Here is a 15,454-nt window from a genome sequence, read left to right as displayed (position 1 = left end):
TAACAAACCACACACTCAGCAACCTGCCTCAGGTAACTCAATATAATTTACATACAGAATAACAGTTAGAGAACAGTCACAGGTAACAAACCACACCCTCAGCAACCTGCCAAGATTACATGTGTTCTGTTACATACAAAATGACAGTTAGAGAACAGTCACATAGCATATAACACACCCATCAACCTTCCTCAGGTAGCACAAAATACTGTTCTTAAAGTAAAAGTGTACATTTCATTACAAGTGGTAAAATACTCAGAAACCAGTTTACAAACAAATATTACAAACAAAAGAAACACACAAGCATCACATTTATCAATGTGTAGAAACTATGACATTGATTGGTGTATATTATATATCAGTCTTCGGGCTGCTTTGTATCTATTGGTAAGTCTGTTTGTCCATTGTAGCCAGTGACCTGTGTAGCCGTTAGTCCAGATAACGAGTACTTCCTGTGTGGAGGCTTGGACTGTGTTGTTCATCTTCACACAATGGAAACTGGAAAGGTACCCACCTCTGTCCTCTGACTAACTCCAACAATAGAAATGCTACTGTTACTGTGTCTGATGTACTTTTTCCTACAATAGAAATGTTACTCTAATTGTCCTTGAAGCTGATTTATTTACCTGGTACTCCAATCTTAGAAATGTTGTATCTGATGTATATTTGGGGTGCTTTACAGGAAGTCAGGAGTTTCCATGGACATGCGGACGTGATCAGTGACGTCTGCTTCGCGGGGAAGACGTACGTCTGCAGTGCTTCACTGGACAATCTGGTCAGTGTGTGGAACAGGGAGGACGGACACAGGTGAGTGAACCGTCAGCCACAGTCACCGTCATTTTTCTCTAAAGTTTATATAACTTTTTTACAGGAAAAATTGTAAACAAGAGAATGTGAAAAGCATGTTGTATTTTTTCTATTAACTGTTTTTAGCTCAAATGAATCAGACAGTACTTGAATGAATATATTGCATTGCAGCAAAATAAAGTCATCCATTAACAATGCTGTATTTATACTGACATATATCCTAACACATCAACAGAGTGCACTCATTAAAGGGACACACTAGAAGAGTCCAGTCTATTGCCTCTGACTTGTCGGGAAAGTTCTTGGCAACTGCATCATGGGATTGTTCGTTCAAAGTTTGGAACCTTGCCAGAGGAGAATGTGTGTGTGACCTCAAAGTGGCAAGGTGAGAATACCTGGTTAAATTTGTAGAAAATAATTATCCAAGTTTGAAATGTCACCTAATGATACATGTACATTCAGATGTTAATTCTAGCACACTGAGAGACATTTTTATTCTGAATATCCTCTATTCCTTTCATTACAGCCCAGTGAACTCGGTCTCGTTCCACCCCGAGGGTCAGCTGATCGTGACAGGGCAGTGGGACACCACTATTGCAATCTGGGATGTCTTCCACAAAACCCGCAAAGCTGTACGACATCTTTTTATACCATTATTATTATTTCTATTGAGAACTTACTATAATTTTGTCTATGAAACCCACATTATACAAAGGAACTGAAAACTTCTGACCAAATTAAGAAAGCTAAGTTTACATTCACTATTTATATTATGCATACTCAGGACAAATATCTTACTGTAATATCCGTAAAAGTGAAATGTGATAAAGTGAAAAGGAGATAGGGTTACACTGTTTTAGCTTAAATTTTTTAACAAATGTTTGTCACAGATTCTCAGCAACTATTTATGATAAATCACAGATGCTTGAAATTTAAACACACTCTTTGTTAAGGTATGCCATATGGTGTAATTTACTTTTTAACAAATTGGATGTCAACTTCCTGTGAAATGTTGCCTCTGCTTATTTTTTATATTCACATCAGTGGAGGAGGAGGGGGGGGGGTTCACTAGTAACCAATGGCTTACAGATATCTTGTTTAAATTTTGAGAATCATTCCACCTCACATCTTTGTCGTAAGTGTTTTTGTAAAACACACCCAGATCTATTCTGAGTATGGAGATGTTTACCTGCTGTTGTTGTTACACAGGTGCTCCGTGGCCACCATTCCTCTGTACGAGATGTAGCCTTCTCCCCGTGTGGAAGATACATTGCATCGGCTGCTCTCGACGGTGATGTCAAACTCTGGGAGTCCAAGAAAGGAACTCAGGTAATGCCTCAATAAGCTCAGTATTAAAACAAGTGTTTACTAATATACAGCAAGAAAATGCATTGCTTGAAAAAAAAATTAAAAAAAACCTTACATGTTCATTTGTTGTAAATCTCCCATCTTTTGAAGGTTGGAAACGTGCGAGGTCATTCACTGCCAATCAACAAGCTGACCTTCAGTCCAACCGGGAGAAACCTCATCACTGTCAGCGACGACCATAAAATCAAGGTACCTGATCAGTTCACCCTGATGTATAAAACTCAGTGATGGAGAGTTTACACTATGGAAGATTTAACATTGCTAGCTCATATAATATTATATATTACTCTATGTTTCGTTGTTTCTATCCAGGTGTGGTCTGGTCACCTGGGTAAGCCCCTGCAGTGCCTCGGGGAGGAGAAGGATGGTCCAGTGAAGTGTGTTGCCCTGTCCCCTGATGGAGAGTGGGTGGCTGTGGGACACCACGAAGGGTTCGTCAAGATGTACGAGGTGTCTTCAGGTGAGGTTAAAAATGGGCGTGTCTATAGATACATGTAATGTACATATAATTTACTTGCTAATTTTAATTATTCAATGTTTTGTAGAGGATCATTTGCATTCTGATGTTATATTCTTTACCACATCATGTTGTATATTGACAATGGTAATTTAGAACAAAGAGGTTTCATGTTAGCCTTCCTGGGTATGTTTTCAGGGTATCTGATTTATACCATCACCCCCCACTCCGCTGCAGTACGACGCCTGACCTTCAGCCCCTGTGGGAGCTTTCTAGCTACAGCCTCAGCAGACTGCAAAGGAATGGTAAGTTGTCTGTTAACCTCTGTAAAGTTTGGGTATGCTTCTGTTAAGGTTTATATTAGAGGCTTCAGCTGCTCTCTTCCTAGCTGTAAAACTGTAGCTCTGAGGACAATTTTGTTTGATAGAATGTAGAGCTACAGTTCCTCCCATACAAAAAACTTGCAATTTACTGCATACAAAAAATTGCATTAGTTTTGGACTGGTTAATCTTATTTTCTAATATTTCTGTGCAAATAATTACTACATGTACCAAAAAATTTCTCAGAAAATTTTTCTACCGATGTTGTCACTTTAAATGCCTCTAAACTTCTTTAAAACATCATCACAAACTTCATAAAAAGTAAATGTTTGGTTTGTTTACATGTGAATCTAACAACATACAGTATTTTACTTTAAGAAAGTCTGTCAGTGTGTTTAGGAGATCTTGGGCAAGTGACGATATAAGAAGATTTTTATGATATTAAAGTTTTCACAGAATGTGTTAGATAGAAAATAAGTAACCACTAATCAGCGCAAAACTAGTGCAACATTTTGTGGGCTTTAGATTGCATTGTTTTTTTATGAAAGGAACTGCAGCTCTATAGCCTATCAGCCTGAATTTTTCCCATAGAACTACTGATTTGCAGCATTGCTATTCTCCTGTCATTACACTTTCATTTTGTCATGATTTTTGGTACCATTGTGCTTTATTTGTTTCAGATATTCAAAGCAGCCTCTGGTGGGTTGATGGCCACACTGCCCTCTACAAGCCCCCTTATGTGTGTGACAGTGACTAAGAACTATGTCGCCATGGGAACAGAAGACAACCAGTGTCTCTTGTTTCCATTTGCCAACAATAAAGCCAAAGGGTAAGTATCAGTTGGGATGAAGTATCTTTTTAAATAAAAATGCAGCATGAAATATCAGCTTGTGGTTGAAAGTTGAAAAGAATATTGGTAGACAATAAAATGCAAGTACAGGAAAAGTTTCCAGATCATCAATCAATTCTTCAAAAAATGAGACTCGATGCCTATATAAATACATGCAACCATCAATCCAATACTGAACCGACCACACCCAACCTAACAGAACGCAGACCCCGAACCAACCCCCAAGTCTGATTTCTGTGACTGCTCAGGGTCGGCTTCAAGTCTGCTATGGCGGACCCAGAGATAAAGACCCAGGATGACCCTTGAGCAGACCCAGAGTGGACATAAAAAGCAGACCTATTTCAGAAGCAGACCCTAAAATCACTTTCCAATGTCTTTCCAAGATTGCGTATTTGGATTACACAAGGGGCGGGCTTACAGGTGGTAAGAAAAAAGACGATTCTGCTTCACACTTCAATGGGTGAGCGGACCACAAGAGCTGACCCCGGTCAGCTTACAGGGTCTGCTTTGATGTTAGGTTGTGTCTGGTTGGAACTGTATTCATTATCTGTGGTTTCTTCCATATTTGATAATGGTGAGATGAATTATTGAACAATCTGTTTATCATCATTTGATTACCATCTAAATAAAGAAACTTTGATTGTATTCTCGTAGTGAAACAGTTTTGAAGACCCTGGCAATCTTACGAGGTCAGGAAGGACCAATCACCAGCTGTACCTTCAATCCTGATGTGTCCCAACTGGCCACAGCCAGCAGAGACGCTGTAAGATTTCTGATTTTGTCCCTTTTTATCACTTCTCACTATGGTTTTATGCATTTATTCATTTTGTTTGTGAACTGAAACGATATTTACAGAAATGTTGCTTTATGTTATGGCACACCTTCCCCAATCTGATCTGCTCCACTACTCACAAACATTTTATGTAGAGTGGATCAGAAATCGTTTTCTTGGGAAGATGGATATGACACTGAGAAAGGAATTTTATTAATTATTTTTTGTTGTTGTTGATTGTTACATAGAGCGTTGATGTTAGTTGATGATTTTGTTTATGTTTGTTTCCCACAGTCTGTGTATATCTGGGACGTCCGACAATGTCTGCTGGACGGACGTAACTCCCAGCCCCTGCGGAAACTCCACGCCTGTCACTCTGACTGGATCACAGACTGTCAGTGGTCCAATATCGGCGACTTTTTGGTTTGTACATGTATTTGTATTGTAGGCCACTGTGTATATTCTAGGAGAAAATCAATCATTCAGTGGAGGAAAAACTGTTTGATTTGTTGGAAATTCACAACAAATTAGGAGAGAATAGGATGTTATTTCTTGAATTCAAAATTTCACAAACATATCACTTTATTCCACAATTCTAGTTTTTCGACTGTAAGCTTTTAAAGAGCACTAACTGTTGAACTTCTTAAGTCAGAAGTTTGGCAATGTAAAGTTCTTGGGATGCCTCGGTCTTTTTGATAGTGTAGAGAATTGGTGCTTAGTCCTGTTTGGAGTATTATGAATTCTGACCAATAATTGATCATCATAGTCTTTTGTATTGTCTTCAGGTGACGGGGTCTGTGGACTTCAACCTCAAAATCTGGGATGTCAAAACAGGTGAAGAGAAGTTCAAGTTGACAGGTCACATGGCCTCCATCACCTCTGTCGGATACAGTGTAAGTATGGGGGCACCAAATCTAAAGTACATGTTCCATAAGACAACTGATTTCAGAAGAGATTATCAACATGTAGCACTGAATAAACCAGCAATATCATACCCATGTCTACAGATTTCCAATTAAACAAGAGGAATTCATTTCAGTTAAAATCTTGAGAAGCACCCCTTGTGAATTATAGAGTCTTGTTATTATTATGACAGTTGAGAACAACTGAATACAAGGAAATATTTGCCCCTGGTTTTTTTTTCACCCATTTTACCCTTATTGCCAGTGGGCGAATTTAAGACTGTGCGAATGCCAATGTCTCATATTATCTTTCTCTAAACACAACTGTGTCTTGGCAAATTCAAGACTGGGCGAAACTGTTTGCATTTGTAGAGGGATGAAAATTACATGGGGTGAAAGTAGCCCTAGATACATTATATGAAATTATAATATATATTTTAAATTTTGTGTTTGTGGATTTATATTCTTACAGTTTGATATAAAATGGTGGAATCATAAAATTATGTACTCGCATAAAATAAGGAATCTTCATTTAGGCAAAAGATTATATAAGAAGACAAATGACAATTATTGAATATCGTTAAAATAAACAATACAAACAATCAAACATATTGTTAATGTTTTACAGTATGGCTGCATCGTGTCGTCCAGTAGTGATGGGACTGTCAAAGTGTGGTCCCAGAAAGGCACGGAGATCACCACCCTTCACGGCCACACCCAGTGTGCCAACGATGCCGCACTCCTCGTCAAAGTGTCCCAGTCCTCCATCGTGGATGAAGGTATCTGTCTGTCTGGCCATCTGTTTGTCCATCTGTCTGTCCATCCATTTGTTTGTCCATCTGTCTGTCCATCCATTCGTTTGTCCAGCTGTCTGTCCATCCATTTGTTTGTCCGTCTGTCTGTCCATCCATTAGTTTGTCCAGCTGTATTTCTTCCTCCTTTACTCTGTCTATTTGAGATATTTAAAATGTTACCCCATTTATGACAGTTTCTCAAATATAACGTCAGAAGATTTCCGACACTTAAATTTTTGACACTTCAACTACACCAAAAGGACAAACTACAGCTATAAATATTAATTGAAATCTACTAGTCAGTGTGTTTTGCTGGTTTTTCTTACTGTAGATAACTGTGTGTCTCTTGCCTGTTGCCAGTCCTATTAAATTAATTTTATACATATTAATTAGATAGGGTTTCAGTCAAATTAACTGTCTCTTTTGGTTTATTTATTACCGTTTGATATCCTTACTTTGTTCAGAGGAGGACAACAGTGATTGGGCCGCCGAACCAAAGGAGGGCAAGCCGGACAGGAAGAGGAAGCCCCAGATAGAGATGGAGGATGTCGTGGTGGCCAGCTGCTCGGATGACGCCACAATTCGGCTCTGGAATCCATTACAGGTGATTCATCTTATAGAAGCTAAACAGTCTCTTACACTCACTGTGGAATAATGAACATTTCTTTGTGGGTTAATATTTGCGGTTTAGTGGGTCCTCATTAAGCTTTCACTTTGGAACATTTTTTGAATACCGGTATTGTTTGTTTCAGGCAAATGAGCTGGCAAGTATGACAGGTCATGACGATCGAGTCCTTAGTGTGGCCTCTGATTCCCATGGCAACCTGTGTACAAGTTCACTGGATAAATCTGTCCGACTTTGGAAACCGACCCTTAGTTCCAAAACAGAGAACCTTTGTCATGATGACCAGGTGAACTTCACCTCCGTCTCCAGGAACGGAAACTATTTGTTGACAGGAAGCAGGTGGGAGTTTGGTTCTATGTACAGTTTATTTTATATACAGATATTTTATGTACAGTTATATTTTCCTGATGATGTACAGAGTTTGCACATAGAAAACTCTATATATTGTTAATGTATTACATTTGGCTGTGCATTAATATATATTTAGCGTTACATTAATGCAAAAAAACAAATCTACATTTGTATTTTGTCTTGTTAAAACTCTATTTCAGTTACATTACTGACAGTAAAGTACAAGATCCATTTACATATCGATATACAACATGTAAATTCTCTCTCTTTATATTTTCATTTGGTTTGCATTTACCTGGATTCAGTAGATATAATTAAAGGACTAAGTGCGGTTTTATGCATTTTTTGCCCCCAAAATCAAAGTTTTAGAAAGAGCTTTAAAAATAAGGTGAAAGATAGTTAAAATCATATTGGAAATAAAGGTGTAAAAGGTTATCACCACAGTGACGTCATAATGTAGATATGACGTCATGAAGATTGCATAATTTTAATAAATTGATGTTTTGTAGCGAAATATGGGTGTTTTCCGATGGTTTTTCGACTGGGAAACATCGAGCGCAGGCTTGCTCAAGTACCATATTTTAGTATAATGTGTATAACTATCTGGAGAAAAACATATGTTAAAATCGCACTTGAGCAGACCTGCGCTCTATACTTCCGAATGCAAAATATAAAGCAAAAATGAGAATATTTTCATTTGTTTGCAAATTTGCGAGATTTGGGCCATTTAGGTGACGTCATAGATACACAGCGAATGAGTAGTGATGACTAAAATCATTATTAAAGTTATAGGCATCCTCTATACAATGATTTGTAAAGATTTTATTTTTATACGATACTATTTAAAAATTGGTTGAAATCGGGGGCAGATATTTGATCATACCGCACATAGTCCTTTACAAAGTATCGTATTTACATTTTGTAAGACTTTGTCCATAGTGAATTATTTTTGTTTTAATGTGGCAGGGATGGCTACATCAAGTTGTGGTGTGTCAATTCTGATGGAACAAACATGGAGTTGATGCTGTCACAGAAGGTAAGGGTACAGAGCCACAAACAACAATCTGTGTAATCTGAATAACAACCTCAACCTCACAACAACAACCTGTATCTGATAGCAAGCTCATGTATAACAGTTAAGGACCGATAACTCGTTGATAATTTGTCATCTCATCTTAGCATTCTCTACAGGCATGTTTCTCATGTATTTAATTTTATTTTAGGTAATCCTTGTCAAATTGTTATAATTTTCATGTAAAATCAATTAAATAAGAATGACATGGGTTTATGAATGTAGTGGTAGTACATGTAGGTTTTGTGTGTAACACAGGCGCACGCCAAGTCTGTTAACTCGGGCTGTTTTATTGGAGCCGCTGCTGAGAAGATCGCGACGGGAGGGGACGATTCCAGGGTACTTGAGTGGAAGTGTATCAAGGGAAAAAATGCTAATTCTGTAAAGAGGTAAGGTATAGAAAAGAATCAGTAATCACACAAGTTGAGAGGCAGAGAGACTTACAAAAATGACACATTAATTATTAGTTTAACAATATTGACACAAAGACTGACCTAAATAACACTGACCCACAGACAGACCTGAATAACACTGACCCACAGACAGACCTGAATAACAATGACACACAGACAGACCTAAATAACACTGACACTAAACAACAATGACACACAGACAGACCTAAATAACTAAATAACACTGATGACCTAAATAACACTGACACACAGACAGTTGTAAATAACAATGACACACAGACAGACCTAAACAACAATGACTTACTTACTATCAAACAACACTGACACACAGACAGACCTAAATAACAATGACACACAGACAGACTTAAATAACACTGACACACAGACAGTTGTAAATAACAATGACACACAGACAGACCTAAATAGCAATGACACACAGACAGACCTAAACAACAATGACACACAGACAGACCTAAATAACAATGACACACAGACAGACCTAAATAACAATGACACACAGACAGACCTAAATAGCAATGACACACAGAAAGACCTAAACAACAATGACACAAAGACAGACCTAAATAACACTGACACACAGACAGACCTAAACAACAATGACACACAGACAGACCTAAATAACAATGACACACAGACAGACCTAAATAGCAATGACACACAGACAGACCTAAACAACGTTGACTTACTTACTATCAAACAACACTGATACACATGCAGACAGGTGTAAATAACAATGACACAGGTACAATCAACAAAACTGACACAAAAACAACACTAACACACATACATCCTGACTGATTTGCTATTTCAAATGTTTTGGCTCCAATACCAATTAAGTGACAAAACTGTTCATAACTGGAGGATGATATGATTTTTTTGTTCTTCAGACTAAAGAAAGTGAATGACTACAAACTGCTCTCCCCAGTGACATCTGTTATGTGGCATGAGTGGGCAGTGGCCTCAGGGGACATTATTGTCTGTGCAGAGTGGGAAACTGCCCGAGTAACCATCTTCAACACTGTGTGCAAAAGCCCAACAAAATACATAGACCTAGGGTAAGGAGTATAATTATATCCAAGACTCTCTCTCCCGCTAAATACATAGACCTTGGAAAGGAGTATGAATGTATGATAATGTCCAAGACTCTCCCCCTGACACTTACTAGTAGACCTAGGGTAATGAGTATATTCCACTACACTATAAGTTATTGCCGAGATCAAAGAGATACCATGGCCATTTTTCTCTAATAAATCATGAACGACATCAGTATAAGTAAATGTGGTCAGTATTTCTATAGCTTCATGATGTATGTGATTTTCAAAAGAGTCTGTATTTGTATAGGTCTCCAGGAAGTGGTCTGTGGGTGATGAACTTGATGTTCCAGGAAGAGAAGATTCTAGCCCTGATGTCAAACTCTACGGTCCAGACCCTGAAAACATCTGGCATTCCAGATCCTCAAGTAAGTTCAAACTCCAGGGTCCAGACCCTGAAAACATCTGGCATTCTACATCCTCAAGTAAGTTAAAACTCCAGGATCCAGACCCTGAAAACATCTGGAATTCCAGATCCTCAAGTAAGTTCAAACTCCAGGGTGCAGACCCTCAAAACATCTGACATTCCAGATCCTCATGTAAGTTCAAACTCCACTGTCCAGACCCTGAAAACATCTGGCATTCCAGATCCTCATGTAAGTTCAAACTCCAGGGTCCAGATCCGGAAAACATCTGGCATTCCAGATCCTCATGTAAGTTCAAACTCCAAAGTCCAGATCCTCCAAAATATATGGCATTCGAGATCCTCATGTAAGTTCAAAATCTAGGTCCAGACCATGACAACTCCCAGCACCTTTTTCCTCACGGTAAGTCTTATCATCTTGGTCTAAACCTTGACAACATCTAGTTGGGATTTTTTCTTTCAATGAAAGTTCAAACTCGACTGTCCAGGCCTTGACAATTAACCTTTGGCACCTTTTTCCCTAAGGTAAGTTCAAACTCCATTGTTTAGACCCTGACAACTTCTAGTATCCCTTCCCCAAAGGTAAGACTGGTTGGAAAAATATCAGTTGGTATAAGAATTTTGCTAAATTTACCCCTATATCATCCAATATAAAAAAGGATCTACGTAGTCACCCTCACACGCCCTTTCTTATTCAGTATTTTTGGTTTTTATGTCAATTTATTGTTATGAATTAAGTAATTAGCAACCCAGGCCAAAATTTAAATTACTGTATATATCATTATACCAATAATGAGAGCATGATGATTTCAAATATAATATAAAACTGATGTACAGTAATTGATAGAATTATCGCCTCCTAATCCCAGCTCGTCTTAATTATGCTGATTTTGTTGATAGCAGAAAAACTATGACATTAAAGTAACAAAGAAAAATGAGATCAAATGCATGGCTGACATCACACAACAAATACCAGAGCATAAGCGTGGTCTCAACATGGTGCTGTGTGGGGCGTCCCTGGGGTGGGGCGTCTACCTGGATGGAGAGCCGGAATCACCCATCTTACTGGGGGACACCAAGGGGCAACTGACCGCTCTGTTCAACGAATTCTCTAACAAGTCCTCCTCTCTCAAGGTTAGTCCTCGTTGGTGTGTATGTATGTACTGACTAAAGTATTAATGAATATATGTATGTATTGAATATGACATGAATGAATTTATTTCTAGGAAATGTTTTGTCTTGGTTAGTATATATATGCATGTATGTACTGACTGAAATAATAATGAGTTTATATCGAGGGAATTTTTTTGTCTTGGCTTGTATATATATGTTTGCACTGAATATACGGTAATATTACTGAATTTATGACTAGGAAATCTAGCAGCCATGTTATTGTCTATAATTTGCTACCTGCAGACTATAGAAATATAGAATGCAATCATGTGACATGTTTTATCCAATAACAATATGTCTCCTATTTTGTAGATACTTTACGTACCTGTCATGTATCATCCTATTTTGTAGATACTTTACATACCTGTCATGTAACATCCTATTTTGTAGATACACGACAGAGATGTGACCAGTGTCAAGGTTATAGAAGATGTCATCTTGACAGCATCCCTGGACCGGTCCGTTAAAGCCTGGAAATTAAACAGTACCAGATCTTACACCGCACCACAGCAAGTGCTTCAAGAAGGGCTGGAGCAGGTATGAATGTGTTACCAAAACAACACTATCAAACCATAGCACCCAACCCCTACAAAATTGTTATGAATTAAAAATGTAAACCAAATTATATACCAATTTCAAACATTTATATTATGATAAGACAATTGATGTAGTATTAATATTTCTTACTTTTTGCCCACTTTTTGTACACCTCTCTCCTATTTTTGTGTCTCTACCTTTAGTGTGTGTGTCTGTTTGTAGGTGGGACAGTTCCTGTGTCCGGCTCCCGTAACGAGCATGGAGATTATAACAGAATCCTCGGGACGGCAACTAGTCTGTGGGGACCAGCTAGGAAATGTCCATTTCTTTGTTTTACAAGATCTCCGATAAAAGGTGTTTTTAGAAACAAAATGTGAAGTTGTTAAACATATATTGTGAATGAAATATGTGAAAAGCTGAATGTAAAACATTGAATAAAAAAAAAAGGGAATGACTTACTCTGTACACACACAGGTATACCATAGCAAACAAGTTGTATGATGATGTAGTGAAATGTTTATTTTTATTTGTATCAGTTTGTGTGTACAAAACCTTGTATAAGAATGATGAACTATATATTGTATTGCACACTTTGATTACCGTTTAATCATGAATAATGTTTTGTTTTGTAAAACAATATTGTAAATTATCCGTATATTTGTGTCTTCATATTGAATCCAACTTTGCAGTGTACTTGTAAAGATGTATATAAAGTTTCTTTTTCTTTCTTGTGTACATAATATTGGTCAATATTGTATGCCACTAATATTTCCTTGCGTATAAGTGTTACACATCAAACATTTTGGAAATTTAATTTAATATATTTTAATGTATACAGTACAATTGGTCTGACAATGTTATATGTTCTTGTATTCTACTTATATTTTGTTGTATATAGTCATAAACATTTAACAGGTTTTGAAGTGAATATTTTCAATAGATGTGTATGAAATTGTATATAATATTTCATTTGTATGAAGGTTTGCAATATGATGTACCAATTTCAATGTGCGATAGGATAGATTTGTAAATACAAGCATACCATTTCATACCTAAGGTGCAAAGCCCTGTGTAGATATGACTGTTATCATAGATAAGGTAGATTGTTTTTGATTATTATTTATACTATTTACATTAATCATATTAGACTTAGTTTTTGATCTCAAAGACATGTCTGTTATTAGTACCTCATACAAATGTACAAATTAGTAGATGTATTCAATAGTATCATTTAAATCCGTATAAAAAGATCCTTATTAAGGAAACAGAAATAATTAACCTAATAAGGAACTATTTATACATGTATGCATAGATTTTTATTAATGGGTTTTGTCACTGTTTGATTATGGATGAAGTTTAAAGTAGTAGTTGTCTAGTAGTTATGAAAATTATTCTCTGCTGCTTGATCAAAGTACATGTACCAGCAACTTTGATTAACTTTGAGTAAAATTGTTCTTTTTTTGATTATTTAATAAGATAAAAATTAAAAAATAGAGAGAAATGCAAGAGTTTGAGTGGCACTTAGATATATATAGCAAGTGAAAATATATAGATATAGTATAACTTGCTGTGGCCAAATCAATCCAAATGAATTCTGCTATCAAGATAAGACTAATGTGCAATGTATATACAGTGAGCTACAAGTGTGTGTGTGTGTATTTTTTTTTTTACCAAAACAAGGTAGACAACCATGGGTAGCAGATTGTATACGTAGACATTTTATTGATATATTTTGTTAATGGCTGTGATATTACAGTTCCAATCTGTCTGAAAGATTTATTGAAAGCAGTGAATGAATACCTTATCTAGATCAAAACTTTCCCAAACAATTGGAGGAAAAAAAGAGTTATTCAAGAACTTGAAAGATATATCTACTAGAAGCCTTAAGTTGGACTGAAAGAAATTATCAGATACACTAAAGAATAATTATTTAGACATCTTTTATTTACTAAATTTTTAGATATAATCAATGATTTAGTGATTTTGACTTGTATTAAAGGAAATCATGCAACATCAAAAAATATGCAGCGAATGATTTGCGGTTATATTTTTTTCTGGAAACCGTTATTTTTCAGACTTCATAAAGTGAGTCTTGTTTTTTATTTCATTTTTCATTTTTTCCCAATTTATTATTTTGGGTGGGTTGGTGGGGGTTCAAGGGTTTGGAACAAGATTTTGCTAGGAAAAGCTTGCGGGGGATAGTGGGTTGAAAAGTGGTAAGGATTTGATCATCTTTCGTACATGTTAATAGTTTCCGGGGTGGGGTGGGGGTGGGAGGGGGATTTAACACAATTAATATGAAAGGTAATAAAAATGTTTGCAAACAAATATTTCATTTAGTTCGGTATTAAACTGAAATCTGAATTATAGGGTATATTTTTACGTATGTGATATTTTTTGTATAAATTTACTACATGGCTGTGTTCACTTGCCATCTCCCGCACAGGAAGCTAAAGTGCATACACAAGCTGTTTATTTTCTTTGTTGATGTTGATAATAAAAATGTCAGTTCTATTTTGGACTTTTCCTTTCTTGTGTAACAGGGATGAAACCTGTATGTACACAGATCTATCATCATCAAGGACCGTAAGCCACTGCACTCCTATTTATAGAATTTCTCGAAACAGTGCTTTATTGCTTCATTAATAAATTAGTTTTACAGGCTAGCACACTTTAATAGTCGACGGTAAAATCATGTAGAAAAATAATGTCGTACTTTTTAATCTTGTATTTTATATAATAATTTGAAAATTTAGAAAAGACATATTAATTTTACTTCACATATATAATTTTAATTAGTCAACAGTGTCCTTTTCTTCCGGACAGTTTGGATGAACGGATATGTCACAAACGCATAAACCTCCGACTTTATCCCAACTACCGGAACATCAACAAAGTCGAGAGCTTCCTGTGTAGTACTATGTACTGGCAGCATACTTGTCAGGAAAAATAAAATATCAAAATCGTTTTTAAAAAGATCCAGTAAAACGCCAGATATTTCGGACTATAACAGCTTATGTTATAAAATCAGTCTCCTATCTTAACAAAATGTATACAAGTGGAACAAAGTCTAAGATGACATAATACTCCAAATCTGTAGGTTCCATCTATGGTAGGATGAACTTTAGCAAAAGAAAAAATATTTAAGCCGCACACCCAAAGTTTCTTATTACACTTAATTGTATGAAGTCGAACCAGCAACAACATATAAACAACAACATATAAACAACAACATAAAACAAAACAACAACAACAAAAAACTCGTTGGTTTTTGTTTTCTTCTATATTTCTTGTTTAATTGTCTGAATTTAACCCGGTGTCATTTTGGACTTTCCTAATGTGTAATGAAAAGGAAAGCGAATTATACAAACGGAAAAGATATAAATTCGACCGTATTTTATATTTTGATAGTAATTTTTACAAGTTTTAACGATGTTGAATTTAAGATTTAAATAATCACCCCTCTTAGACAACTTATCTATTAGCCGTATTTTCTGTTAACCTTTCAAAAAAGGTTACATCTTTATTGCAACACA

General features: G+C 36.4%; 1 protein-coding gene across 2 annotated transcripts in view; it reads left to right on the top strand.

Annotated features, from left to right (window-relative positions):
* LOC105339313 (telomerase protein component 1) overlaps positions 1-14,432 on the top strand; it is a 30,728-nt gene extending 16,296 nt beyond the window's left edge. Inside the window, exons 34-55 of one of the 2 annotated variants that reach the window (XM_066068701.1) lie at positions 411-506; positions 683-807; positions 1,043-1,192; positions 1,334-1,439; positions 2,017-2,136; positions 2,266-2,364; positions 2,488-2,635; positions 2,831-2,937; positions 3,634-3,782; positions 4,458-4,566; positions 4,870-4,998; positions 5,361-5,468; positions 6,106-6,256; positions 6,736-6,875; positions 7,024-7,235; positions 8,214-8,283; positions 8,578-8,708; positions 9,641-9,808; positions 10,095-10,212; positions 11,112-11,342; positions 11,772-11,918; positions 12,141-14,432. In XM_066068701.1, the coding sequence (XP_065924773.1) occupies positions 411-506; positions 683-807; positions 1,043-1,192; positions 1,334-1,439; positions 2,017-2,136; positions 2,266-2,364; positions 2,488-2,635; positions 2,831-2,937; positions 3,634-3,782; positions 4,458-4,566; positions 4,870-4,998; positions 5,361-5,468; positions 6,106-6,256; positions 6,736-6,875; positions 7,024-7,235; positions 8,214-8,283; positions 8,578-8,708; positions 9,641-9,808; positions 10,095-10,212; positions 11,112-11,342; positions 11,772-11,918; positions 12,141-12,269 (2,943 nt within the window). In that variant the 3' untranslated portion in view covers positions 12,270-14,432. Of the gene's footprint in view, positions 1-410; positions 507-682; positions 808-1,042; positions 1,193-1,333; positions 1,440-2,016; positions 2,137-2,265; positions 2,365-2,487; positions 2,636-2,830; positions 2,938-3,633; positions 3,783-4,457; positions 4,567-4,869; positions 4,999-5,360; positions 5,469-6,105; positions 6,257-6,735; positions 6,876-7,023; positions 7,236-8,213; positions 8,284-8,577; positions 8,709-9,640; positions 9,809-10,094; positions 10,213-11,108; positions 11,343-11,771; positions 11,919-12,140 lie in introns of both variants that reach the window. The other variant, XM_066068700.1, reaches the window with a different exon arrangement.
* The last annotated feature ends 1,022 nt before the right edge of the window (positions 14,433-15,454 follow it).

This window comes from Magallana gigas, chromosome 8, assembly GCF_963853765.1.
Source record: "Magallana gigas chromosome 8, xbMagGiga1.1, whole genome shotgun sequence".
In the NCBI taxonomy this organism is placed as follows: Eukaryota; Metazoa; Mollusca; class Bivalvia; order Ostreida; family Ostreidae; genus Magallana; species Magallana gigas.
This window is presented reverse-complemented; position numbering and strand designations above follow the sequence as displayed.